Genomic DNA, 24,005 nt, shown 5'->3' on the forward strand with positions numbered 1-24,005 from the left:
AGCAAAGCCTCAGACATATTTGGAAGCAATAGCAGAACCCTGCATCACTCCGTGCATCTCAGGCTTTTTTCCTTGCTTGATTTGCTTGCCTAGGCTTATGATCCCCGGCGGACCTATCCACATTGCAGGTTGATATTTACATCGAAAAGCTCGAAGGCGCGCATGAGGCTTCCCATCACACTGCATAGCCAGCATTAACGAAGAATGCGGGCCATCACGAGGTGGATGTAAAATACCGCGACTGGTGGCTGCAAACCAACGTGGTGGCGGGCTATTGGGCCGGGCCGCGCCGAGTCGGCGTGGTAAAGTGTGGGCTGAGAAGGATGTTGGGGTCGGAACTCGCGTCCATCATAAATGTCTTACTAGCCGTATCTTCGAAATACTGTGACTAAGAGGGAAGTTTGAGCGACGCAGGCCACTGTTATCCGCTCTTGATAGTATTCACCTTGGTTGAATGCGCTCGGCTTCATTCAAGTTTACACTCCCAGGCTTACACAGGGCAGGCTACCGATTTTAGAACGTTCACATGGTTCTTCAATGCGCTGCTTCTGATAGAAAGATATGTGGCAAGCAGACTGCGGTATACACAAGGTGTCTTGCGGTCACCATCACCTGCCTCATCTTTCCTGGGGAGACGGTACCGTTTATTTGCGGGTACTGATCACCGTATAGCTTCTCTCTGGGATACCGCATTTCCACTTCAACTTCAAAGTACTGACGTCAGCTCGACTTGACTTCGATAGTGCGGTATCGGGTCACTAATACGGCTCATCAAACAGTGTGCAGCCTGCGAGTATTCTCGAGTCCATCATTCAATCTATTCCTGATAACGCATACTATACTGTTTCACCTTGATTGCCCACCTTTCATGCAACCACAGCGACAAGGCAGACAACAAGCAAGGCCACCCACAATCAGTGGCGTTCCGTCCATTTCAGAGTGTCGGTCGCAATGTCAGTGTTGCGAGACTACCATCCTCCCCTTTGAGGTTGGCTGCAGTAATAGGTAAGGCCGGCCGTGTTCGTGGTAGCAGAACGCAATTTCTGCAGTGGAGACGACGCGTGTGGGAGACGCGCACGCGGTACAAACGCCTTGATTTAAGGCTAATAAATATCTTATGGGGAATCATTGCCTGTGTGTTCAACATGCAAAGCTCTCTGGGCTCGATTTTGCAGCAATTCGCATGTGTGAGAGGAAGACGACGTGGGATGATGTTGAGGTCCGACATGAACACGTTTGTAAGTGCTAGCGTGATAGAAGAGCAAGAGATGCGGCAAATTGAACGCAGAGTAGGGTGCGAGATTATGTGAAGAGATGTTATCTTTCTTGACATTTCTTCTTCCTTTTTGGATGATACAGGTGTCGTGTGCATGTCCACCACCTTTGAATAGCAGTTCTACTCGCTGACATTGTCGATAGTCTCGTGTAACGATAGGAAATAAACTGTGTTTTCAGAATACTTAATCTATTATCGGTGCTACAAATGCTCCTCTTGCCCCTACCGTCACGACGCACGGTCTTGGCGCTCCGTCCCAGACCTCGGCTCATCCCACGCTTACTTACTATACGGTCCTAGGCATACAACAAATCCGCTATGTCATCGCGCCCACAAAGCTTTGTACTCCCCTCATGCGCACTGCTCCAATGGCCAAGCTACGCATACTCTGCCTCCATGGCTTCACCTCAAATGGCGCCGTGCACGCCCACCAGCTCCGCCGCCTCACCTCGCAGCTGCCAGACTACGACTTTCTGTTCCCGGAGGGCCCGCACCGGGTCGATATCGCCGAGCAAATGGACATGAGCAAGCCCGCCAACCAGGCCTGGTCTGACATCGTCATGTCGGCGTCAGATTCGGGGCACCGGGCGTGGTGGTTTGCGCGGGACGGCGAGTGGAAGTCTAAGACGGGCGGGGGGTTCATCGGGCTGGAGGAGTCGCTTGAGTATTTGGGTGCGTACGTTGAGGAGAGGGGGCCGGTGCATGCGGTTTGGGGATTCAGTCAGGGTGCTTGTTTGGCGGGGATGCTATGTGCGCTGTTGCAGAGTAAGCACGCAGGACATCCGCTGAGGAAGCATCTGGAGGCGACCGGCACGGGTATTGCGACTCCGCTGGCTAGTGTTATCTTCTCGGGCTTTCGCGCGCGGTATTCGCAGTATGATGGCTTGTATGAGCCAGGTATCGATGTGCCCATGCTGCACGTGCTGGGGGAACAGGACCCGCTTGTGCGCAGCGAACGCAGCGAGGCTTTACTAAGGGTGTGTAAGAGGAGTGAGCGTATTGTACATGCTGGGGGACACGATATTCCCAAAGGAGCAGAGGACGTGGCAAAGATTATCGAGTTTACGAGAAGACACTTGAGGAGTGGTGGGGAGAGCGCTGGGCAAGGTTTTGTGCAGGCGTTGATCTGATATAGAGGGGTAAGCTATGCATCATTATCTCTACATGAAGATCTCTCTGCTAGGAAAAACTGACTTTGAAGCTATGATAGCTAGACTATAGATGTTTAGATGGGATAAAATAGACATACGCAGTCCCGTCGCTCAAGAGTAGCTCAATGCCCTAGGATTCGCAACCGAAAGCGGAATAGACCTTGGAAATGAAGGGAAATATTCACCGTCAGTTGTAGTGGAGCTTGTCTGCAACACGAACCACTGAGCGTTGTGGACAGCCACGAAGAGATGCGCGTTAGCGAAGGTTCTTCACTAATTCATGATAGGCGTGACTTCTTCGGCTAGTCATGATATATATCCCATCGTCCCCGGAGGATTCAAGGTCACAAGAAGGGAAAGACTTTGGACATCCTCGTCTCCAGCGAAGATGGAAGGGGAGTCACGTGATCCAATGTCTTGCACCACCAGTTAACCCGGAGCTTGAACACCCCTAACACAGCTTACCTTCGAGTCAAATCGAAGTTAGCTTCAACAAACAAACCCCGCATTGACAAAGAACTTATGAACTCGCTGACAGAAGCCCCGATGACGATCATAGTGTTGCTGGCTGCGCTAACTTATTAAGGCTCTGAATAGACATGTCTGGAACTGCTCGGTTCTTGTACTACATATCCTCGGGCCAGTTCTGATTATTGATTCAGATGATCCCAACCATGGAGTCCATCCACAAACTCCTGCCAATGCGAGCACAGCGCACATATGAAGTCGATCCCAAGTACGAGCCTTTACACGCAGCCCAAACCGACCACCCGGAAACATCTCTCTGCAATCGTTGCGGGATTTCAGCTCATGTACCCCTCTCTGCACAGCCAGCACGCTTGAGACTTGCACTGCAGGTCACGATCAGTCTCGTTGTGCTGGCTCTGTGGACCGCGCTGGTGGGATTCTATCTCGCGAGAAATCCGTATCTTTTGCAGCAGCACTATGGCCCCAAGAACCTGGCTGATCTCTGTGACTCCAACCCTTGATCACATTCGTAAAACAAGAGGCTAATCATCGAGGAACAGTTCCCATGGTGGAAGTCGAATTCCAGCCAGACAATCGCTTCGTCGACTCCGACCCGTACGATAACCCATTCTGGCAGCCCGACTCAGGACTCACTGATGATATGAAATCGAACGCGTGGAACTACTACGGAAGCATGTCATCTCTCACTTACCCAGAGTCATGACATTAGCCTGCACTAACATCACGATATAGATGACTGGATATCTCTCGAGAAAGGATCTCCGTATGCGATCCCCGGAGGACGGCCGTTGGTACCGCTGCACGAGAAGGACGCTTGGATGAAAGACTACTTGGCGTATCTACCCGCATATCTGCACGAGATACACTGCCTGGTAGGCTGACGAAAAGTGCTGCGCGCTTTGAGCAAGTGCTGACCATCCTTCAGGGCGTCATCAAGCACACGCTCATCTTGTATCGCGATGGAAAGAACGTTACCGCGGCTGATAACGAGCATGCCAACAAACACTGCGTTGAAGTCATTCGCCATGTAAGTCAGTCAATTCTCGGATCGATATCATTATATACTTTACCCACGCATACTCATTTGGAACGTTATAGGCGCTGATGTGCAATCCCGACTTCACCCTCGCAGTTCCGACCTGGAACGCTGAGGGAGAAGAGAAGGAGCCTTATTGGGGAGGAGAGAAGCACATGTGCCGTGACCAGACGAAGGTGCATAAGTTCACTGCTTCGCGTAATATGGGGTTCAAATTTATCGAGGAGAATGGGCAGAGGATTGCTAAGGCTTGGTCTTGGCCATTGCCTACGGATACCGTGGGCTGGTAGTACGAGTGACATTGAGTATTGGTGTGGATAGTTCGTCTCGAATTTGCAGTTTCATTATCCTGGCACAGCAGTACAAAGAGGACCTTTAGACCCGTCTCTGTGCGCGATAGGTATTGCGAAATATCATCGCAATGCACGACAGCAGCCGTTATCCAGATCGCAATAGCCTTCCACTTTGTCGCTCGAAACACCTTACAATAAGTCGACACACTACACAGTTCAACATTAATATTCGCACGATCCTACTAATTATTGAACACCCCTTCGACTCGATGAAGCGTGCCTTTCCAACCCTCCCCATCGTGTATTCTTGCCGTGCACTAACCCATATCCGATCTGCGACAAACCCCTTCTGACCCGCACCGTCTCAGCCCTGAGCGACACAACCGCATCGGGCAGAACCACCAAACACTTGCTCAATCGCAGATCTGCATCGCCCAAACCTAATGACGCGGGCTAAGCATCAAGGAAAATGCGTTTGATCGCCAGTTCGCGGTGTTTCTGCCATCGGAGAAGCTATTCTCAGAGATCGTTCATATAGCGAGTGCGACCTAAGGTTGCGCGAGGTGTCTACGGCCTTTTTTGTTGTACCATTACGTTCCGACATTCGTTGATCGAAAAGCTGGTTAACTACATTTCTCTATACATATTCAATTTATTTCCAGTACATTCACTACACCGCGATCCCACAGGCACCATGCACTTCACCACCCTCCTCATCGCAGGTCTGACATCCAGTTTCGCTGCCGCTCTCCCCCAGCAAATCGTCTCAGGCAGCGAAGTAACAGGCACAACGTGCCTCGACCCCTCGATGTGAGCAATCTCCCCCCTCCCCATTCCCAACCAAGAATGCTGATTGATTTTCCCCTTTTAGCAAATTCGACACGCACTCCACAAACGTCGCCATCCTGTCCATCTGCGGCGGCATCGCGGGCGCCATAACAAAATGCGGCGGCGCGCCAACCTCCACGACCGGTATCTCCGGGACCTCCAAGTTCACGCTGGATGCCACGCAGGCGGGCGCTACGATCAATATCAGCAAGGGGCGGTGGGAGCGGTGCGTCAAGGCGGCGCAGTTGACGTGTCCGGGGGGCAGCTTTGCGTCGACGTGTTTGGGGGGTGCGGCACCGAGGGGTGATGTGAAATTCAGTTTGACGGAGGCGTAGGGGGATCAAAGGGTTATGGCCAATGGATATACCACTTTCAGGCAAAGACGAGATTCCGTGGGCGCAACACGCGGACGCGGTCAGGTTGACGGTCGCGCTCGGTTGGATTGACCGTGCTGTTAAATTCCGTCGCTTCTCCTGAGACGCATGTACCAGCTTTGTGTGGAGAGCACCTTTCATCCCGGCCATGATAAGGTTCTCAATCAATTGGCAAACGCTCACTGAGTCAATCTACGTGATGTGAGCTTGACGGACCTCGTCGACGCGGCTCCATTGCGTTTTGCGAAATATACCACTTCCACGACTTGATGCAGGTGCCTCGGTCTCGATATGACCGGTGTATGTGTACTTGGTATCGAAAACATGCGTGGTATCCATGTACTTGCCTTGCCCCTCCTTATTTCCCTTCTTCTGCCAGATTAACGTGCATGCCGATTCAGATACCTGCACAATTCTCCCAACTCATCACAGCCTCGACTATGTGTCTGAGTTTCACCTCAAACAATAGTTCCGGTCGAATGTACTTTTCAATGTGTAATTTGAGACTCGGCAAAGTAGAGCAATTTCTCCTTGATTTGCTCAAAATCAGGTCGCAAGTAGGACGCACGATTTGAGTAAATGAGGCTGGTTTTTGTTCATTCACTGATGGCGTGCTGGTTACCTACCATGCAATTGGCTCGCTGTCTCATTGCTGTACCTATAGGTAGATCATGTATTGAGGGTGTGGAAGTGCAAAAGGCTAGCTTCTAGAACAACCCTGCAGCGTGTTCATTCACTTTTTTTCTTTTTGAATCGAAGAGTGCATCTGCATCTGCCCACATGTACAATAAGAGTATCTCTCTTCTGATCTTAGGTATGATACACGGCATTGATAGGATCTATGGACTGCATTATCATATCTTATCTGGAATTCTTCGCGTGCTTTTGCGAGGCGACGAAAAATGCAGTACGGGGACTTGGTTGACTCTCCTATTTACATTCGGTTCTACAATCTCAGGCATCAATGCTCTGACCCAGTCTCCTTCTTCTGAGTCCCTCAGCACCCTAGAGCGTGGGGTCTTCGAACCTAATCCTCTTCTTCCACCAACACTCGCCACCGTGTCGAAATAACCTACTCGTGCCGATCTATCTACCTAACGGAGACTAATCCCTTCACACATCCCTAGAAAATCCCACAAATCTAGCCGCCGGCCCTCACCCTCATACCTGTTTCCCACCTAAGCAATCCATTGCCACCTTCACTCCACTCCTAAGCATTTTACACGCTCGGCTGCACAGAAAAAAACCAACTGTCTCAGCATCCACTCTCGCAGCACCACCGGTTCTACTCCTTGACCTTTGTGTCTGTCTTCTACGGTGCGTGCCATATGAAGCGTGACCTTTAGCTACTTGGTAAAAAAAGCCTGTCACCGGTTCGAAAGGATGTCGCTCTCTCGGCGCGACCTTGTAGCCTCGAAGTAAGCAGCAGAGCATGGCTCGCAAGAGCCTTGTATACCACGTCCTCTGAACATACGTGGCAAGCCGTCGGCCGTGGTAGCCGACTTACATCGAGGCTCAGAGGCACTCGATGCTGGTTTGGGAGATGCGGGCGGTATACGGATGATTCCGGTGGGAGTGGGGGACCGCTTGGCGAAGGTTTCGAGAGGCGGTAAGGTGTCCGGTCTGGGTTGATGAGCATAGTCGGGCATGTCGGCGGGTTTGGAGTCAGGAAGTATTGAAAATGTGAGATGAGGTCATGTGTACCGGCGGATGCTGGGTTTGTGTGGGAATCTTGGGGATTAGGGAGTGCGGTGGATGGTTGGAAGAGCGGCAGAAGACTAAGACACCCTGGAGCACATGTTAGTGAGGACCGAAACCATGAGAGAACGCAACACAAGAAGGCATGTATTCCACCTATACACAGCCTGTGTAAGGGTAGGGGAGTGAAATTGGTTGCTTACGGAATGGAGACTTGGTGTCGTGTAGCTTGAGGAAATGCATTTTCTCAGGCTACACGACACCGACGAAATTCTATATGCCCCCTCACTATTCAGCGAAATTTCTCGCAAGGTGGTTGCAGTAGAGCTGCCGTAATTTGCTGCGCGTTTAATAACAAAGGTGGGTGTTGTTCACCGTGCTGCTATGTTATACGACTACGCAAAGCGCAGTGGTGAGACTTGTTTAACACCTGCCACTATCTTAGGCCATCCGCTTAAGGCCGAAGAGGAGTCAGAGGTTGCACTGCAATAGGAGAGCCAGCAGCAAAACCTCGATTCACAAGAGTCTTGTTCTCCCTGTCAGGCTCTCAACATCGAGCTGGAGCCTTAGCCTGTTGGACGACCATCTGGACCACCGCCACGCGTACAGGCCTGTTTCGCATTTTGCGCTCTAGATCATCTCGCCACTCTGGTTCAATCTAGGTTGGCCGATACGAGGCCCGGGCAAGGCATCGGGCTATGGTGGCAGGGGCGACCGAGGTCACTCGAATCATGAGTGCATCCGAAATATCCGTTCCAGTACCCGTTGTGGTGAGGTCTGATCATGACGAGCTATGAAAGTACTGCGTACACCAGAATGGAGAACATTGGCCTAGTCTGCGGCAAAGCCACGTTGATCGCCAAGTGAAGTTGCGCCACTAGCTGTGAGGGAGGATCGAGGGTTGAGGGAAGGAGCAAAACAAGGAAATGCGACCCATTTTGCAAGTATGATCGATATCCCTGCCAAAATCGGGCTGAGCTGAGCATACCGGAGGCAAGTGCCCGTGTGGAGTACGTCTGTGGGGTGACTTTGCTCTAGTGTGTGAACTGTTGCTGGATGAGGGAACTATGAACGATCACGCGCCCTTGCGATGCGCACGCTCTTCTCTCCGGACGTTTGATGTCCGTGAGCTAGCTCATCGATAGTGCTGTGCAGTGTGCAGATCTGCGCAACTCCAACGTTGATCCTATATCCGACGTCGTCGTTTTGCTAGATCGTCAAACAAAGTCATTTTGGACTAGAGGCCGTGTTCTCCCGGAACTGGGACCCTGAGCTTCCCTGGCATCAACTGACGTGGAGAAAATAGTACGACAAAAAGATGATAGTAGACCGAAGGTGCGGACAAAAACGTGACAGACTCAGACCCTGAGTTCCGCGAGCGAGGGATGGGCCGCGGGCACAGACGGTCCTCGTGGCAAGCCGCGAGCTGATACAGCGGGCAGAACCTTATGGCGATGCTCCACAGCGTCTCCGCTAGGACGACAAGCAAGTTCTTTCCTTGTGCTGTGTGTCCGGCGGTGGCAACGCTGTGAGCCTGTTTCTTGCAGCTGTCAGTGTAGCGAAGACATCAATCCCCAGGATGGATAGCTTCTGGTGAATGTGATAATCAGTTGATGTCGAGCGTACACAGTAATTTGCACCACCGATTACCGGAAGTCGGCATGTGCCGCAACCACGCACGTATTGGGAACCAACACTGCCCTTGGCGGCGACGAATGCCTTAGCATGAATGTGGTGCGTTCGCTGAAGCGAAGCATGTGCGGGTTGTCTTGAGTCGTGCGTGAGACGTACCCGACGAAGAACCCACCATTGGGGCGAGTTCTGTGTCGTGTTCACAGCTGTGCAATATGAAACGCCATAGGTAAACGTGCCGTGGACTGCATTGTCTCAGTACGAAAATAGTAAGGTATCGGTTCGAACGCTGGTGCTTATCGTTGGCGTTTGCACTGTCAGGCAAACTGTTGAGCCATGAGGTGCACCTGCATGAGTGCGCAGGCGCAGTGGGGCAGCCTGACAGTATTGACTGCAGTAACGTGCATAATCCTAGTCTGGTGACCAGACAGCCGAAAGATTTACGACGAATGCCAGAAGAGCTTTCGCGCTAATCCCTACGTGATCGACAGGTCGCTCGAAGATCATGCAGTTGCGCGCTAAAGGGATCTACGCATATTGTCGACATTGGAGCTCGACTAACCTCTAGCGTAGAATCCTCGCTCCATCACTAACAGCGTTTAGTTCCTGCTGGCTGCCAGGCGGTGCAGCACCATGACTGGAACGGGTATTCCCCCGTTTACTCGCATGCTGAGCTTCATGAAAAGCGTTGCCTGAGTAGACTTAGCAGGCGTGAGCTTTGGAGACGACCAAATCCTTCCATTGCGATGCGATGGCGTCATGTGTACCAGAAGATCGAAGTGAGGTCAAGATCTCCAGATCATCTGGGATGGAGGGACCGTAAAAGCTCGGTCGATTCTGAAATATTGGAATGTGAGGTAGTCGTGGTGGCTGTTATCGTGGCGTCGGCCGTAGAGCTTGTCACTTATGGTGGCATGACATCGGCTAATCCGCATAACTGGCAATAATTCCTCCGTCGTGGTGGGCCTCACGACATGTTGTACCTGAAAAGAAGGCTGAGGTCGTCGGGCAATGACGGCAGTGTTGTGCGGGTAGTTCGACTGCCAAGACCGCCACGTGCTGTGATGGATTTCCGCTCCGTGGGGCCAGGAAGGTCTCGTCAAGCGAGCTCGTAGAGACTGTCCTCTACCAGCCTACGGACAACTGGCATATGTAGAGACTGACCATGACGAAATCGTTCAAGGTCGATCAAGATAGCCATCAGCATTTCTTTCTTTAGTAAAGGTAGGTCGACTTCGCGCTATTAGATCGATTGTTCCGACATGGCCGGGTTGCCTAACAACGTCGCAACGTCGTCAGTACCGACCATTGTGAACCCACACGAGTCACTGAACTCAATCGTCTTTCATAGTCTGTGGAAACTACGGGGGAGAGTTGGGCAGTTACGCCAATTCGTATACCCGCCTTCTGCGAGCTTGATGAGTAGTGTCAATCTGAAACTGACGCAGCCGAGATTACTGAGCTCGTATTCTTCATTTCTGCCACGTTGTTCTCCGTCTAGGAGACGGAGGGAAGCGAACGGAAGTGTACTTGTTGCTTGCCAGCTTCAAGCGTTGAGTCATTGCATGATAAGGCGCGTCGCAAAGACCGGCCCATAACACGGCCCGTAGTTCTCACCAACCATTTTTTGGGCATCCAAAGCGAGCCGTTGACGGCTTGAAGCTGAATCAGAGGACTCGGGGGTTGTGTGCAGGCAGCGGTAAAGTCCTCACGAGTCGTGCACGGGCATCCGGAAATGAGTCCTTATTGAGCATGGGATAGCTAACGGTCTTGCAGCGCAGCATGCCGGTATTTGTTCTACAAGGGCGATCACGGCACCTGAAGGTGCTGATCTGATTCTAGACGTCTTCTGGTCGCAATGGAGCCCAAAAGCGCTCGCATCAATCAACGTCCTCAGAAAATGACATGCATAGAGTTCGACTGGCTGTGCGGGTCACGGGGACTACCGGGGACGGCATCTGGATCGACTATTTGCCTTTGTACAGGAAACATGAGCATGATTTCCCGCAGGATGAAGACGGTTGCTTCTCTGGAAGTCAGTAGGCATGTGCGTCACTGATGGCCTCTGCAATGGCGGGCCAAGGTATCCGCGTACATGGTTCCGTCAGCCTCATCAAGAAGTAGGGTAGTTTATTTCAACGGCCGACTGCTCACCGCAAATAGACGGTGGCTGACGACGCATAACAGTGATAGGTTCCTGACACTTGCACTTCTTCTGTGGCTCGACTGGGAGTGTTGCAGACGCAGCGGGGGTTCAATCATCTATGCAGTGCCGAACGGACGACTGCCATGTTTGGAGAGAAGACCGTGGGGGTCTAACCACAATGGCTCGGTGCCGAGCTCTGGGTGCAACGTGATGAGCATGAGAAGAGCGCATGGCGATGGCGAAACTGGCCACGGAGCGCGCCGGTAGATCCTGCCCATCAGAGCAGATGGTCAACGAGGTCGCGACCTTAGGGACCCCTTGACTATTAAACGAGCTGGTTAGTGAAGGGCATCGCGCAGTGCTCGAGCCGTGGCTTCAACATTGAGGCGGGCGCCGGTCGGTTGACGGTCGGGCCGAATGCCCACGCCAGGCCGTTTGCTGCCAAACTGGACACAGGCCAGCAGCGAGCGTGAAGACTGGAGCATGGGAGAACCGTGACCGTGACCAGCAGGGATTGGGTGAGCACGAGCGGAACCATGCATGCAAACTGGATGCTGCGGTGCGGGTACTGCAATCTGCACCTGCCCACGTTGGTCACCAGGATCAGCTGCTGTGATTCGCAGCTAGGCGTCGCTCAGTCTGCGACACACGCTGGTCGCTGGCAAGAGTAGGCAGACGGCAAAGGGGGCCCGCCGACGACTACCGCGCGGCCGTCAGCTGAAGCGCAGGCCGCGGTGGCGGGGCGCCCAGCATCGCAAGCCGCACGAGGAGGCCGGAGGGTCAGGCTCGGTGCCGGGGCGCGCTTCCGCTGAGGGGTGATGAGGATGTGACGGGCGTGCAGTTGTTTCTTGCCGGTGCGTGCGCGCCCAGGAGCCCTGGTGCAGCCTGTCTGCGAGTGCCCGCGAGGAGCTGTGCTGCCCTGACGCTGGCTGCTCCGCATGCAGGCCAGCATGTCTGGCACCAGCAGGCGGATTCGCGCTGATGACGGCAGCGCAAGAGGCAGGATGGGGTCGCCGGGCGGAGAGGAGGTTCCGCGCTGGCTAGGCGGGCCAGGGTCGGCGAAAAGGCGTGAAACGCAACTCGCGAAGTAGCGCGTCGTCCCGGCTCCGCGCCCTGCTACAGTACGCTCTAGGGCGGCCGGGCCAGCAGGCGGCGCGGGCGCAGCGTGAAGCGCGCAGCCGGCTGGTGCCCTCGCCCGGCGTGCCCTGGTGGACAGACAGTGGGCACGACACAGCACAGGACGTGCCGTCGCTCGCGCGGTGCACCCTCGCGCGGTGCGGGCGGCGGGCCCCTGTGTGCTGGCGAGCGCCCGCGTCTGCAGCGCGGGCACGCTCTGGCTCGCTGGCTCTGGCGTTGCAGGCTCGCCGCCGAGCTGCGGCCGCCGTCCAGGAACGTGAGTCTCGCAGCAGGGATGGCTAGTCAGCGCGAGGTGCAGAGGCCGGCGCCAGTGTCGATCTGCTTCAGGGCCAGAACGTGCGGACGGGGCTGGCGGCGAGTTCGCTGGGCAGCGCGCAGCAGGGCGTGCGACGCTCGACTGAGCGTCCCCAGCCGGGCATAGCAGCAAAGCGCAGCGGACAGGGGGCGCGGGCGGTGGGCAGCGCAGCCATGGGCACTACTCGCTCCCCAGGCTCCTCCGAGCAGGGACTGGCCTCGTCCAACGCCAGACGGCGCGCTGTGTCATGGCCCAAGAGAAAGCTGCACATTTTCCCCAGCACTCACCACCACCGCGTGCCCTTCCCGACCTGCACCTCTCTAACACGCACCGCGCCTGACCTGCCCTGCCCCGCGCCCCAGCAGAAGCCCCGTATATTCTCCGACTGCGTTCCCATTCCGCTCGGCCTGCAGACAGAGGCAGACCCATGCCCAGAGTCACGACGTACTGATGCCGCCGTCGACTCTGCTATTCCCCGCCCTCCCTGTTATCCGCCAGGGCATCCCAGACCGCGCTGTGGCTGCTCCCCTTCCCTACTCCTCACTCGCTGCGCAATTCGCCTTGCGACCATAGCACCGCACATATCACCCTGCCCGCCCCGGCCCCGGTACCTCGACACCCACTGCTCCGTTGATATCGGGTCTCTGCACCGCCAACAGTGGTACGTGTGTCCTCACCACCACTCCTCGCACTCCCAGACGCACCGAGACTGACATGCCCAGCGCCGTTGCGCCTCTGCATCGACATCTGCACCACGGAACCTCTGCGCGTCGACCTGCACACCTCTGCTGCATCCTCAACCACGCTCTTTCCTGACTAAGCACCGCTACTGTGACCTGTGGGGGAAGAAACCACCATCCTCTCTGCCCATCCGCAGCCCCGCGCCTGTCCCGCCTCGCATCCCTCCCAGCAGTCCAACGGCGTCACCGTGCTACACGGCCTGCATCTCGCCGCTCCCATCGGAACAAGAAATATTGACCGAACCTTAATTCTTCTCTTCGCTGCCTTGTAAGTTCCCCCGTTTATCGCGCACTTGACTTGGATGTAAACTGACTGCACAGAACTTTCGACCCCGACTGCTGATTTGAGCCTTTCTCCCTGGTTGGCTTCTGATTCGCTTTCGACCCGAGTCAAAACTGCACTCACGACCTGCAACCTTGGCTTGCTTCCAACGCTGATTGAACGCGACTTCAGCCTCAATCGTCATTGTGCTCCAGACTCACAGTGCAGATTGTGCCTTTGAGCTGGATCTCACTCCTTTCGAAGCCTCTTCCCACTACTTCAGCCCGTTTCTCCGTCTTTCCCCATGTTGCAGAGTATACGAGCGCCTACGCTGGCAATGCCCTCCTTCGGGCACGACTTGCCTATCGGCGGAGCCCAAAAGATGGAAGGATACGGCGATACTGATGCTTGGCAATGGCCACAATCTGCGACGCAACCAAGCTCATATACGCCGATTTTCGACCACTCTGTGTACGCCCACATCAACTCCCAACAACCGAATCCGGTAGCCGCTCCTCGTCACCACTCCATCGCCACCTCCCACGTTGTCGCCACGGGAAGAGCGCCGCCGCCCCAGAGGCATCAACTGACAGGAGCCATTGTCAAGGCTCAGCCTGCTTTCAAGCCTACTTGGCACGGTTTCCTCGACACGACCAAAGATGCTATGACCATTGTGGAGGCTGCGCTACAGGGGCGCCTTGGGCACATTAGTCGACGGCCTCACGACAAGGAACGCGCCGAGATGCTCACTTCGGGTACTGTTTTGGTCTACGAGGAAAACGCATCAGGCATCAGACGCTGGACTGACGCCGTTCACTGGTCTCCGAGCAGAGTTATGAACAACTGCCTCATCTACCGTCAGCTAACCCGAGCCCTGAAGCCAGAAGAGAAGCGTTCTGCTCTCAACCCGTCGTGTAACGGCAAGCGGAAACGCAAGGGAAGTGCGGGTCCCACCATCACCAAAGCTGGCGAAAACATTGCCAACTCAGACGATGAGTACGACAATCCGGCCTTCCAAGGTGCTGTTCCAGGAGATGTCACGCCAGTAGAGCCCTCGGAGAAAGTGTACGCGAATTTTGCTCAGGGCCTGACACCCGATCAGCAGCGACGCTTCTGCGGCTCTCTGATCGACAGCTACGAGTTCAAGGAAGGTGGTCTGATGAAGAAGACCATTTCGGTGAAGTACCAGGGAACGAACCACCACATCATCTCATACTATACGCTCGAAGATGTTGTGCACGGCAAGCTGAAGCGCCCGTGTGAGGACCCAGATCTGCGTGATATCCAGCCGCGACCGGAACTACTTACTGGCTGGAAGGTCAGCCTGGAAGACGAGGAGAGCAAGGAACAGCCGCAATTCCCGACCCACATGCCCGTTGCCCACCCTCAAACCGGACTTCCGCCACAGATTTACGTTCAGATTCCCGGAAGCTGGCATGGGAGTCAAGTCTCCCAGTACTCATCACCGCAGAGCGCCCATCCTTATCCCACGCCTCAGGTCAATCCTGCTCAGTACGTCGCTCAGCCGAGCCAGTCGCAATATCCGGTGCAGCAGCATTCTTCTCCGCAGCAGTACTCGCCTCAGGTCCCCCACGCGGCTCAGCCATACCCCCAGACTTCGTCACCGCACCACCTGCCCGCACAGCAAGGATCTGCTCAACGCTACCCTTCTCCGGCATCTTTGGCGCATCAGTACTCGCCACACGCGCAGCAACCTGTTCAGTATCCTCGGGCGCAACAAATTCCAGTTCATCAACAATACGGGCCACCGGCAGCCGCGCACTACCCTACGGCACCCCAAGAGGTGGCTCAACAGGCTACTCAATACTCTATGCCCCAGGCGCCAGGAGTCGATTACAGTGGCCAAGCTTCACTCCAGCAACACGGCGTGTATCGACGTACATCGGCTCCGATGGTCATGCAGCAGCAACCGTATGGCCATCCCGGCTACCCTTCTGCACCTCAGACGCAGCCCTCATCATACTACGTCACCGATGCCAAGTACACTGCCAATCAGACCTTTGAGTACTGAGGACGGGTACTGCTAGATGCATCACATTTTTCCATATTCACAAATCATCACTACAGGAATACACGAGCAATGATCACACACGGAAAGACGATCAGGGCATGATACCCGGGGCGATCGTGGCGGCAACAATGGTATTTCACTACACTAATGCGGTCTCATTATTTCATGTCTTGTCACAATTTGCATTTGCACTCGCACGGCGCTGGGGAAGCGAGTCCTCATAATTACCATCTACACGTCTCTTTTGGCATCGATTGTATGGGTCGGCATTTTGGCATTGCACTGCCATTTCTGTTTGCGCATCTGGGTGGCATCTTACTCTTGTACATTGCGCGATGCCCCAAAACACTTTTTAAGGATGCAAATATCTGGATTCAACGCTTCGATTTTTTGTTTTCTGCGCGGCTGCTTCGGCACTCTGTACCTATACGCTGCTGTACCGCATCGCGACCAGCGACACCCGTTGAACGGGGTCTATCCCTTCGTTCTGTTTATGCTTGCTTCACGATAGCTGCCTCGCGGCATAATTACTCAATCCACTGCTACTAGTACCTCGTGCAGCCGTGTTCCCCTCGCAGTGACCTACCTCCTCTCCTCTACGTCCAAAGACGCAACGATTCGTGCCCACCATGCCGCGCCCCCTTCCCGTCCCCGTCCCTCCCCTCGCCTGCTCGCGTTCCACTGTATCGGCAACCCTGCCAATCGCCTCGCTTCGCCCGCGCCACCCGATCCGGCCTCCAGCCGGCCTCTGCGTAACCGAACACCTTCGGCATCCCGAGCGCACGTGGCGCGTCTGGCCCCCTCTCCCTTTGCTCTGCCTCCACCACGCGGCACGTCCCCATGCGACGCGGCACGGTGCGATGCGCGCGGTGCGCTGTCATCGGCTGCCGACTGCCTCATGAGATGGAATCGCAGATCCGTCGCGCGTGTCCGAGATGGCCGCTATCAGCGCACTGCCGTTGCGGAGCGATGACCAAGACACTGGCAGGACCAACCGCGCCATTGCGTCTAGAGGCGCGGTGCGGCGCCGCGAGGTTGCTTCCGGGGCGAGCACGTCGACACGGCGCGGGGAAGCGGAGCAGGAGCGTGCTGAGGTTGTCAGCGCAAAGGCGGTGTGGTGAGTCGAGTCGAGTCGAGTCGGCTGTGGGCGCCGGTTCTCGGTCCAGTGCCGGAACGGAAGGAGCAAGCGACTATGGTGCGGGAGTTGGGCTATAGGCAGGGGTGCGTGTGAGGGGCTTGCGCATGCAGGAGGGCAGGGTCACGTGGGGTGTGGTAGGGCATAGCCTGTCAGTGTGCTGTGAGGTCCGCTGCGAAGCCTTAACAGCTCCCGGGAAACCCCCACCTGAGCGTCGTCGAGGCCCTCATGAGGCCGTTGATGATGATGGCTTACTTGCCTGAACAGGTGCGGAGAGGAGCCGCGCGAGTGGTGACGAGGGGGTCCGGGATGTGGACCGTCTGGCCTGCTAGATTGGGCGTGGACGTGGAAATGGTATCTCCGAGGACTTCGCGTGCCGTGAGGTCTTTCTTTGCCAGTATGCGGTGCGCGGTGCTAGTGCCTCGTATGCTTAGACTGACGTGTTTCGTGTCGCTAGGCTCCGCTGCCAAAGAGTTCGGTAGATGTCAAACATGTGTCACTTGTCCCTGGCATGACATAAGGGGAACCCTCGAGCCGTCCGAGACATGGAATGGCCTCGTAGGGTCATACGTTGCCCTCGAGCACGCAGATGCCGCACTGACACTGTCTGGTCCGTATCCTGAAATAGCTTCTGTGGAAGGTTGATTAATGGGAAGGGAGTTTGCTTGCTTGGGGAGTGTGTCATGTTGGTGGATTTTTGGTGGAGTGGTGCAAGTAAGACTATACTTGGACGCCTGTTTGACTTCTGGAATGGGCAAATGGTAAGTATGGTAGGTTAGAGAACTGCTTGATGTCCCTGTGTGTTGGGCAAGAAGGGCCGAGTGCTTCGTTCGGGGTAGATTTGACTGATGCCCGAGCGGAGATGAATACGAGTGTTGTAGACATGTGAAGGAGGAGCTGGGATCGTAGGGTTACAGGGTTACTAAGAAAACATAAGGCAAGGGGGAGAGGAAAACGATGTGATCAGGCAATGCGAAGTTAACATTGTGTGAAGCACACGCGTCTACGAACTGCGGGAAGTGATGTGGAAAGTTGCAGAGGGGAGGCCGCCTTGATCTGCTTGAGCCGTCATCAAGAAGTTAGGTACCCATCGTGCCTTTGGTAAACGATGTTGGCTTCAACATCTACAATTTACTAAATTATATATTGAAGCCCGAGTAGGGCCGTGTGTATATTGAGAATTCACTGTTTTCTTAAGAACAATCGCTCAATTGCGAAATAAGTCAGCAATCGAGATGAGGGAGTAGGACTACTCATACATCAACCTCGAAGGTGTCGTACTGTGTCCCATCGTAAACATTTGCCGCGAATTGTCTACAATACATTGCGAGAGCCTCAGTCTTGTGTTGTTATTGGAACCAACAAGGATGGAGCGAGATTCCGTAGCCAGTGGTGTTCGGAAATGATTATTTTGCCTCTAGATCGAGATGAGAGAGCGGTCCTAGGAAACTTGCAGTATCTACACTAGCATTGCAGCCGCAGTTGCGACTCTGTTGTTGTGAAGGGAGTGTTGCTGATGCGATGATATTGAAGTTGAGGTGGCTGGGGGAATGGGCCAAGCTTCGACAAAACCACCACCACTGGGCACGTCATTCCCCATATTCTCAATACTTCAACTTCGTTAACAGTACACCACGAAGTTTTCAACTATCCCTCCACCATCGGACGAGCGACCCTCACGCGCCTGTTAATGGTTTAAACCGCATTCCGGGTGCATTACGTACTTGAGCAACCCAAATTGACGCGCATACCTTGATTGGGTCGGCGACATGCCTCCCAGAAAACGCAAGGCGGCTGACGCAGATGACGCGCCAGAGCTGAAAAGACGCGTAACTAGGTCTGCATCAAAAGGAACAGCGCCACCGAAGGAGACAACAATACCGAAGGACGAAACATCCGCTGCGAAACCGTCGAAAACTAGCAAGCCAGCAACCAAGCCAGTCGTTCATAATGCGGAAGCTACTGAAGTGAAAGGCGAAGTACGAGCCGCAAGACCATCGAAGAAAGCCAAGCGAACAGCGAAGGCAGCATCGCCAATAGCAGATGAGACATCCGAGAACAACAAACGCTCCAATAACGACTCTCAAACTGGTGAAGACATCTCGAGAACCATCCTCACTATTCAACACGACTCGTTGAAGAAGCCCATGATCTGCCATCAGTACCCAAATTCTCCGCATGCTACTCTTGCTACGCCTGGGCTTATATTCACCCATGGCGCAGGTGGCACGCTCGACGCACCGGCTGTAGTCAACTTCTGCACTGGCTACTCCGTGGTCCACCCCGTTCTATCATTCCAAGGCTCTATGAACTTCAATGCGCGAGTCAAGGGTTTCCACGTGTCCATATCATACCTGAGACTTGAGAAGCAGAGTCTCACCCTCGGCGGCCGAAGTATGGGCGCCCGAGCGGCTGTAATTGCGGGCACCGAGATTCTATCTAGCGAGGACGGGCAGAGCGAGCTTTCCCTCGTCCTGGTTTCATACCCACTGAAAGGCCCAAAGGATGTCAGGGACCAGATTCTGCTGGACCTGCCGGCTTCGGTGCGCGTGCTGTTCGTCATTGGTGAAAAGGACGCTATGTGTCCTCTGGACCTATTGGAGGAGACACGAAAAAAGATGGCCGCGAAGACGAGACTTGTGGTGGTTCGGGGTGCGGATCATGGTATGCACGTACGGCCTGTGGCGGAAGAGAAGCGGCTGGGAGAGGAGGCGGGGCGGTTGGCAGCTGCTTGGGTAGGTGGTGAAGCGGACGACAATGATATCCACATTGGACGCGATGAGGAAGGATAGGGGATCCGGGAAGAACTCTTGGCGTCCAAGGCTTGTAGCATCAGATAAGCAACCAATGGGTAAGCAACCGTGTACGACTCAGCAGTCGATCAACGTAACTCACATCTTTCACGGCCTCGGGCAACCGAGCTTGGCGGAAGTATGCTACAAGTTTACATGCTACAAGATTACATTGAATGAAGAAGCCACAAACGCCCCCAATGCCCATGTTTTCCTTGAACAGACTATTAGTACATGATCAAGACGAAATGCCACACCCTAATCCTCCCTCTTCACTGGCTCCCCCTCATCCCACTCCGGCTCATCTACGTCCATCATGCCCCCGTACTCCTCGGCGAGCAAGCCCTCATCCACCGCCGTCAGCACCCCCTTCACATCCTCCGAGGCCATCTCCTCGTATACGGCCGTGATGCCGGTGATCCGACATACACGCGCCACAGACGCCATGAGCACCAGGCCCAGCACCGCAAACGGGCCCACGGCGACGAGCTGCGTGAAGTGCCTTCGAAAAGTCAGCCCCCATCAACCATCGCAATTGAAAAGGAAATCACTCACATATACCACTGGTGAATGCACTTTTCGTCCCAGTACTGCAGACGGTGCGCAATCTGTTCCGCGGCCCACTTCTTCTTCTTGTGCTCCATCTCCTCCACCAGCAGGCGCATCTCTTTGCGGAACTGCCACAGCGACCTGAACCAGTGGTTGCGGCGGTGCTGGTTTCGGTTGCGGACGAAGAGCTTGTCGAGGAGCGCGTGGATGTCTTTGAGCTGCGCTTTGTCCTTGTCGGAGGCGTTCATGACCTCGTCGGCGGTGAAGGGGAGGGAGGGAATCGTGGCGGCGGGCATGTTTTCGGTTGTTTCGTAGATAGCCGTTGGGATATGGGATGGCTGGAGGTCACTTGGAGGCGCGGCACGTGCAGTAGATATGTTGCAGTTGCGCGGATGCGGTGGCGGCTGAATATGTGTTTCCGATTATGAGGTGGGAAACCGCGTGTTTAGAAGATGTCGGAGCACGTGAGTGAGTCCGTAGGCAGCGTGCCGTCAAAGCGCGGGAGTGTGTGGCGGGTAGGAAAGCAGCAGGGTAGACGTTATGGTCATGCTATAAGCGGGACGTGTTTGTTGTGTACGCGACGAGCTAGAGTCCGAGAGAAAGCCGGCAGCTGAGAAGGCGCCGGTGTCTACAATGTTGCTGGGGAAGACGTCCGCGGTGAAGTAGGAGCCACACATGCAGCGGGCGAGTATGCTAAAAACCTCGAATACAGAACACGCCTAAACGCAGAGGAAACGCTCCCTTGCGTATGCAGTCTTACGCTGCTGATCCACAGTCAATATTTCCTCAGCCCAAGGTTCCGCTGCTATCTCCTTTCCAGAAGCCCAAAGTCAGCCTCCTTCGTGAGGTTCGAATCTATTGGAGAAGCGGTGAGCCAGTCTCCGGCACGGGACCGGTCCTATTTTCCCCAGAGATTCCACACAATCCTGCTATCCCGTCAATCGTAGGTCCGAATCGCCAGAGTAAGATGCTGCCTGCGTCGTGTAACGGGACTACGGGGACAGCCACACATGGGGCGGATCGCCAAGCAGATTGAACTGGGGAGATTGGCACAGATTAACGTACAGGCGTAGGGACTGTGGTACAGCGAGGTCAGCTGTCATATGGCGCTGAGAACGCAGGTCTCCGTAGAGAGATACTGATGCTGTACGAGAGCGTCGCGTGGTGTGGGCTCGGGAGCTTAGCGCGGGCGGAATTTACGGGAGCTGTACAAGGCGCTGAACTCATCTCAGCCTCCACTGCTGTATCGAATTTCTGGATCGTGATTCTCGTGCTGATCTTATCCGTGTCAAGGTCATGAGATCTGTTTTGCCATGTTCAGGCGGATGCTGGCAGAAGTTTGCTTCCCTAGTGGCCGAGTCCAAGTTGGGTCCGTGCGGACCCGTTGAACTTCAAGTTTTGCAGGGATCGATATGTGGGGCGCGCAATGTTTCTTCAATACCATGTCTACTACGAATTCCCAAAATGGTCTGCCTGCAGCTGCGTTCAGAGCGTACAGCGGATCAGATTCCCCGCCCGATCGCCTCCTAGTACCCGGATGCGTCTGTACGACGGTCGTATATGGGAGGGGATGCGGGGAGCTCATTCCGAAGCCCCTGCAACCGTCCCCAGCATCCCCTCAGATCAACGGGCGACTGCAGGAGTATTGACAGCGCATATTTGCAACCGATAACTGCAGCTCGACTTCTCGTCGTCGGAATTTCTCGAGGTAAGTCTTCCGATGGCATTAAGCCGACAGCTCCAGTTCCTTGTAGCTGCGACAGGTACAACCTGGATAGTAGGTGTAGGCATCCACCCCGGAATATCGTCCGCTTGATGCTGCATCATGTATGTAGAGCTCAATAAGACGCTGCCAAGCTCGGTCGTAGACTCCGGCCAGTGAGAAAGACTACATGTCGCATTGAGTTGATCGTACGCGCTGGAACGTGGTGGTGGAGCCCAACTCAACGGAGGGAGGTCCGCAGTACTTGACGCCGCGCTAGTGGATTTGGGTCGCGGATCCGCATGGAAGTTGGTCATATACCTAAAACTTTCCCTGGCTTTCAGGTGACCGAGGTATTGTCCTCGGTCGAGCTGTGCCCCAGAAGGTTGTGCCCGAGCGCCAACGCTAGAAAGCGCAAGAGAAGCTGTGACACATTGTCGATGGAGTAGATTTGACAACGACGGGCAGAGTGCAACGTCGTATACTTGCATCTTTACTGATCTCACAAATGTCGCATGACAATACCCCAGGCTTGTCAAGATAGGCAGGCTTGTGACGTTACGTGTGGTTTGAAGGGAGCAATGATTAAATTTTTGTCGGCGCTGTGTGATGACGTTCAATTCAGAGTAAATACCTATGCTTCGCCGTTATTCGGGCGTAGGACATGATGTCAATTATATAGTATCAATCTCGAGGATCCCAAGTATGAGCCGATCCGCCTCATGGTGAGCGCAGTTGCCTTGTTGTTGGTTTGGCCGTGTTGTTGCGGTCGTAGCTACCACAGTCGTAGCAATCTCCATTGTTTCAGAGCGAATGTTGTGTGGTCCGCAGGATCCGGGGAATAGTGGCTTGTCTGATGTGCAAGGGAATACAGACAGTGAAAATGCTGTAGGATGCTCGATGTAGGTAGTCATGTGTGACGGATTCGCTGAAAAGTTGATCTTACATTCGGTCATGGCTTCATCATTCTGATGATTCGCAATGTTCGTCTGTACGCTATGCCTGGTGCAGGGCAGGGCGGTCTAGGCGTAACAACGGCCATAGGAGGTTCAGGAGGCTCTCTATGACATCGTTGATGTATCTGAAGTCGTTGTTAAGCTGAATCTCTGACCACGTGGTGAGCTTTGTCGGTGTTGTATTTAACAGCAGGGGACATGGGATAGATCGCGCTTGCCTGTACGCGTCTCGAAAATGAACAGATAAAGACCGATCGAAAAACGGCTGGCCGATTTCAAAGCTTGTTTCCAGTGGGGTTCGATGTGTCTGACAGCTTGGCTTTTGCTTTCTTCGTGGGAGGTTGATGTTCATCGTCGCTGAGGAGGTTGGAAGGCTAGTGCATACAGTGGGTTTAATGTCGGCCGTGTCTCGGAGAACAATAAATCGATGTAGTGGATCACGCGTAGTAGCAATGACAATTCAACGCATCTTACGAGGCGGCACAGAAGAGTTAAGGGAGACATGGAAATATTATGGGTGCAAGAGTATAGCCTCAGCTATCAATTACAGAGTCGAGACTGTGCATGCCCAGTCTGAACATCTACTTCGTTGATCCTCATCAGGCGCATTTTTGGCCAGCTCAGTAGCCGTCAAGACTTGTTGTGACCCAGATGGCGCTTTCGTGAAGACAGAATTCGGCGATCCAGGCGTGGTTGTTTTTTCCCCATGATTCCATGGCGCAAGAATTGTGATCACGTTGCGTTGATTGAATTTTGGCATACGCATGCCAGGAGAGCGAGATATAATAGGGTTATACCAAGAAATTTAGTGTGTGCTCTCAGCCCATAAAATCCATAGGAGAGCAAGATAAAGATATCTACTGAAACCTTAGCGTGTGCTATAGACTAATACGTTAGCATGATATAATAGACATCTACTTGAACTTTGGCTTGGAGTTACGTTATTGCCACAGCCCGTAGCCATCAGAAGATTGCCTCCGGAATGTGAGGATCATGCGGTCTTGGACATCTAATAGATCTGTACTTGAACCTCGCCGTTGGCGGTTTCATCGATCATGGCGACAGATCTCTTCAGGCCTCATATGCCCGCATCTTCAGATCGTCATTGCACAATACCTATATGCGCTGAATCGCGCGGCCCAGGAGAGACTTCACAAGGGTCTGCTTGCTCCATAGACATTGTTCTGGGCTCATAATTCTTGGGGGAAGCAGCGGAGGTGTAGATCTCGTCAAGGGCGCTAAGGTTGAGCGAGGGGCTGTAGTTGTGTTCGTGATGCGGCGTAGGCGGTGGTTTTACCCGCCCTACCATCTAGAGCTCATATCTCCTCCAAATCACAAGGTAAGCTAGCGCATGGGGTTCCGAGACACCCGGGGATATGAGACACCGCGCAGAAATCCTCCACCCTTCAAACAATCGCGATATCTCCACATCCACCCTGCCAAAATGGCCAACCGTGAGGCTGCATTTCAAGCAGCTATTAG

At 54.2% G+C, this 24,005-nt stretch overlaps 7 protein-coding genes across 7 annotated transcripts; 4 read left to right on the forward strand and 3 right to left on the reverse strand.

The window, feature by feature from the left end:
• Positions 1 to 1,576: 1,576 nt before the first annotated feature.
• On the forward strand, positions 1,577 to 2,499 carry CC84DRAFT_1164068 (uncharacterized protein). The gene has a single exon (XM_018178401.1). The coding sequence runs from the start codon at positions 1,645 to 1,647 to the stop codon at positions 2,404 to 2,406; it is 762 nt and encodes a 253-aa protein (XP_018035935.1). The 5' UTR covers positions 1,577 to 1,644; the 3' UTR covers positions 2,407 to 2,499.
• Positions 2,500 to 4,939: 2,440 nt separating this feature from the next.
• On the forward strand, positions 4,940 to 5,408 carry CC84DRAFT_1145060 (uncharacterized protein; the record flags this gene model as incomplete). Its single annotated transcript, XM_018176491.1, has 2 exons — positions 4,940 to 5,055; positions 5,117 to 5,408. 2 exons carry the CDS (start codon positions 4,940 to 4,942, stop codon positions 5,406 to 5,408), a joined length of 408 nt encoding a protein of 135 aa, XP_018035936.1.
• Positions 5,409 to 6,653: 1,245 nt separating this feature from the next.
• Positions 6,654 to 7,662, reverse strand: CC84DRAFT_729612 (uncharacterized protein). Its single transcript, XM_018187196.1, has 2 exons — positions 7,349 to 7,662; positions 6,654 to 7,235 (listed from the first exon to the last, which is right to left on the reverse strand). Exons 1-2 carry the CDS (start codon positions 7,386 to 7,388, stop codon positions 6,790 to 6,792), a joined length of 486 nt encoding a protein of 161 aa, XP_018035937.1. The 5' UTR covers positions 7,389 to 7,662; the 3' UTR covers positions 6,654 to 6,789.
• A 3,895-nt stretch (positions 7,663 to 11,557) lies between these two features.
• Positions 11,558 to 12,530, reverse strand: CC84DRAFT_1175728 (uncharacterized protein; the record flags this gene model as incomplete). The annotated part of the gene is made up of 2 exons (XM_018180172.1): positions 11,558 to 12,295; positions 12,405 to 12,530. 2 exons carry the CDS (start codon positions 12,528 to 12,530, stop codon positions 11,558 to 11,560), a joined length of 864 nt encoding a protein of 287 aa, XP_018035938.1.
• A 1,131-nt stretch (positions 12,531 to 13,661) lies between these two features.
• On the forward strand, positions 13,662 to 15,389 carry CC84DRAFT_1175729 (uncharacterized protein; the record flags this gene model as incomplete). The annotated part of the gene is made up of 1 exon (XM_018180173.1): positions 13,662 to 15,389. One exon carries the CDS (start codon positions 13,662 to 13,664, stop codon positions 15,387 to 15,389), a length of 1,728 nt encoding a protein of 575 aa, XP_018035939.1.
• Positions 15,390 to 18,671: 3,282 nt separating this feature from the next.
• Positions 18,672 to 19,316, forward strand: CC84DRAFT_1090412 (uncharacterized protein; the record flags this gene model as incomplete). Its single annotated transcript, XM_018174352.1, has 1 exon — positions 18,672 to 19,316. The coding sequence occupies one exon, from the start codon at positions 18,672 to 18,674 to the stop codon at positions 19,314 to 19,316; it is 645 nt and encodes a 214-aa protein (XP_018035940.1).
• Positions 19,317 to 19,574: 258 nt separating this feature from the next.
• Positions 19,575 to 20,161, reverse strand: CC84DRAFT_1092514 (uncharacterized protein; the record flags this gene model as incomplete). The annotated part of the gene is made up of 2 exons (XM_018174459.1): positions 19,575 to 19,818; positions 19,872 to 20,161. 2 exons carry the CDS (start codon positions 20,159 to 20,161, stop codon positions 19,575 to 19,577), a joined length of 534 nt encoding a protein of 177 aa, XP_018035941.1.
• Positions 20,162 to 24,005: the final 3,844 nt, after the last annotated feature.

This window comes from Paraphaeosphaeria sporulosa (assembly GCF_001642045.1).
Source record: "Paraphaeosphaeria sporulosa strain AP3s5-JAC2a unplaced genomic scaffold CC84scaffold_5, whole genome shotgun sequence".
Classification (NCBI taxonomy): Eukaryota; Fungi; Ascomycota; class Dothideomycetes; order Pleosporales; family Didymosphaeriaceae; genus Paraphaeosphaeria; species Paraphaeosphaeria sporulosa.

Coding starts and splice junctions, on each gene's coding strand:
- CC84DRAFT_1164068 (XM_018178401.1), top strand. CDS start 1,645: ATGGCCAAGCTACGCATACTCTGCCTCCATGGCTTCACCTCAAATGGC.
- CC84DRAFT_729612 (XM_018187196.1), bottom strand. CDS start 7,388: ATGCATTTCCTCAAGCTACACGACACCAAGTCTCCATTCC. Junction 7,236..7,348: donor CGACACCAAGTCTCCATTCC/GTAAGCAACCAA, acceptor CATGTGCTCCAG/GGTGTCTTAGTCTTCTGCCG.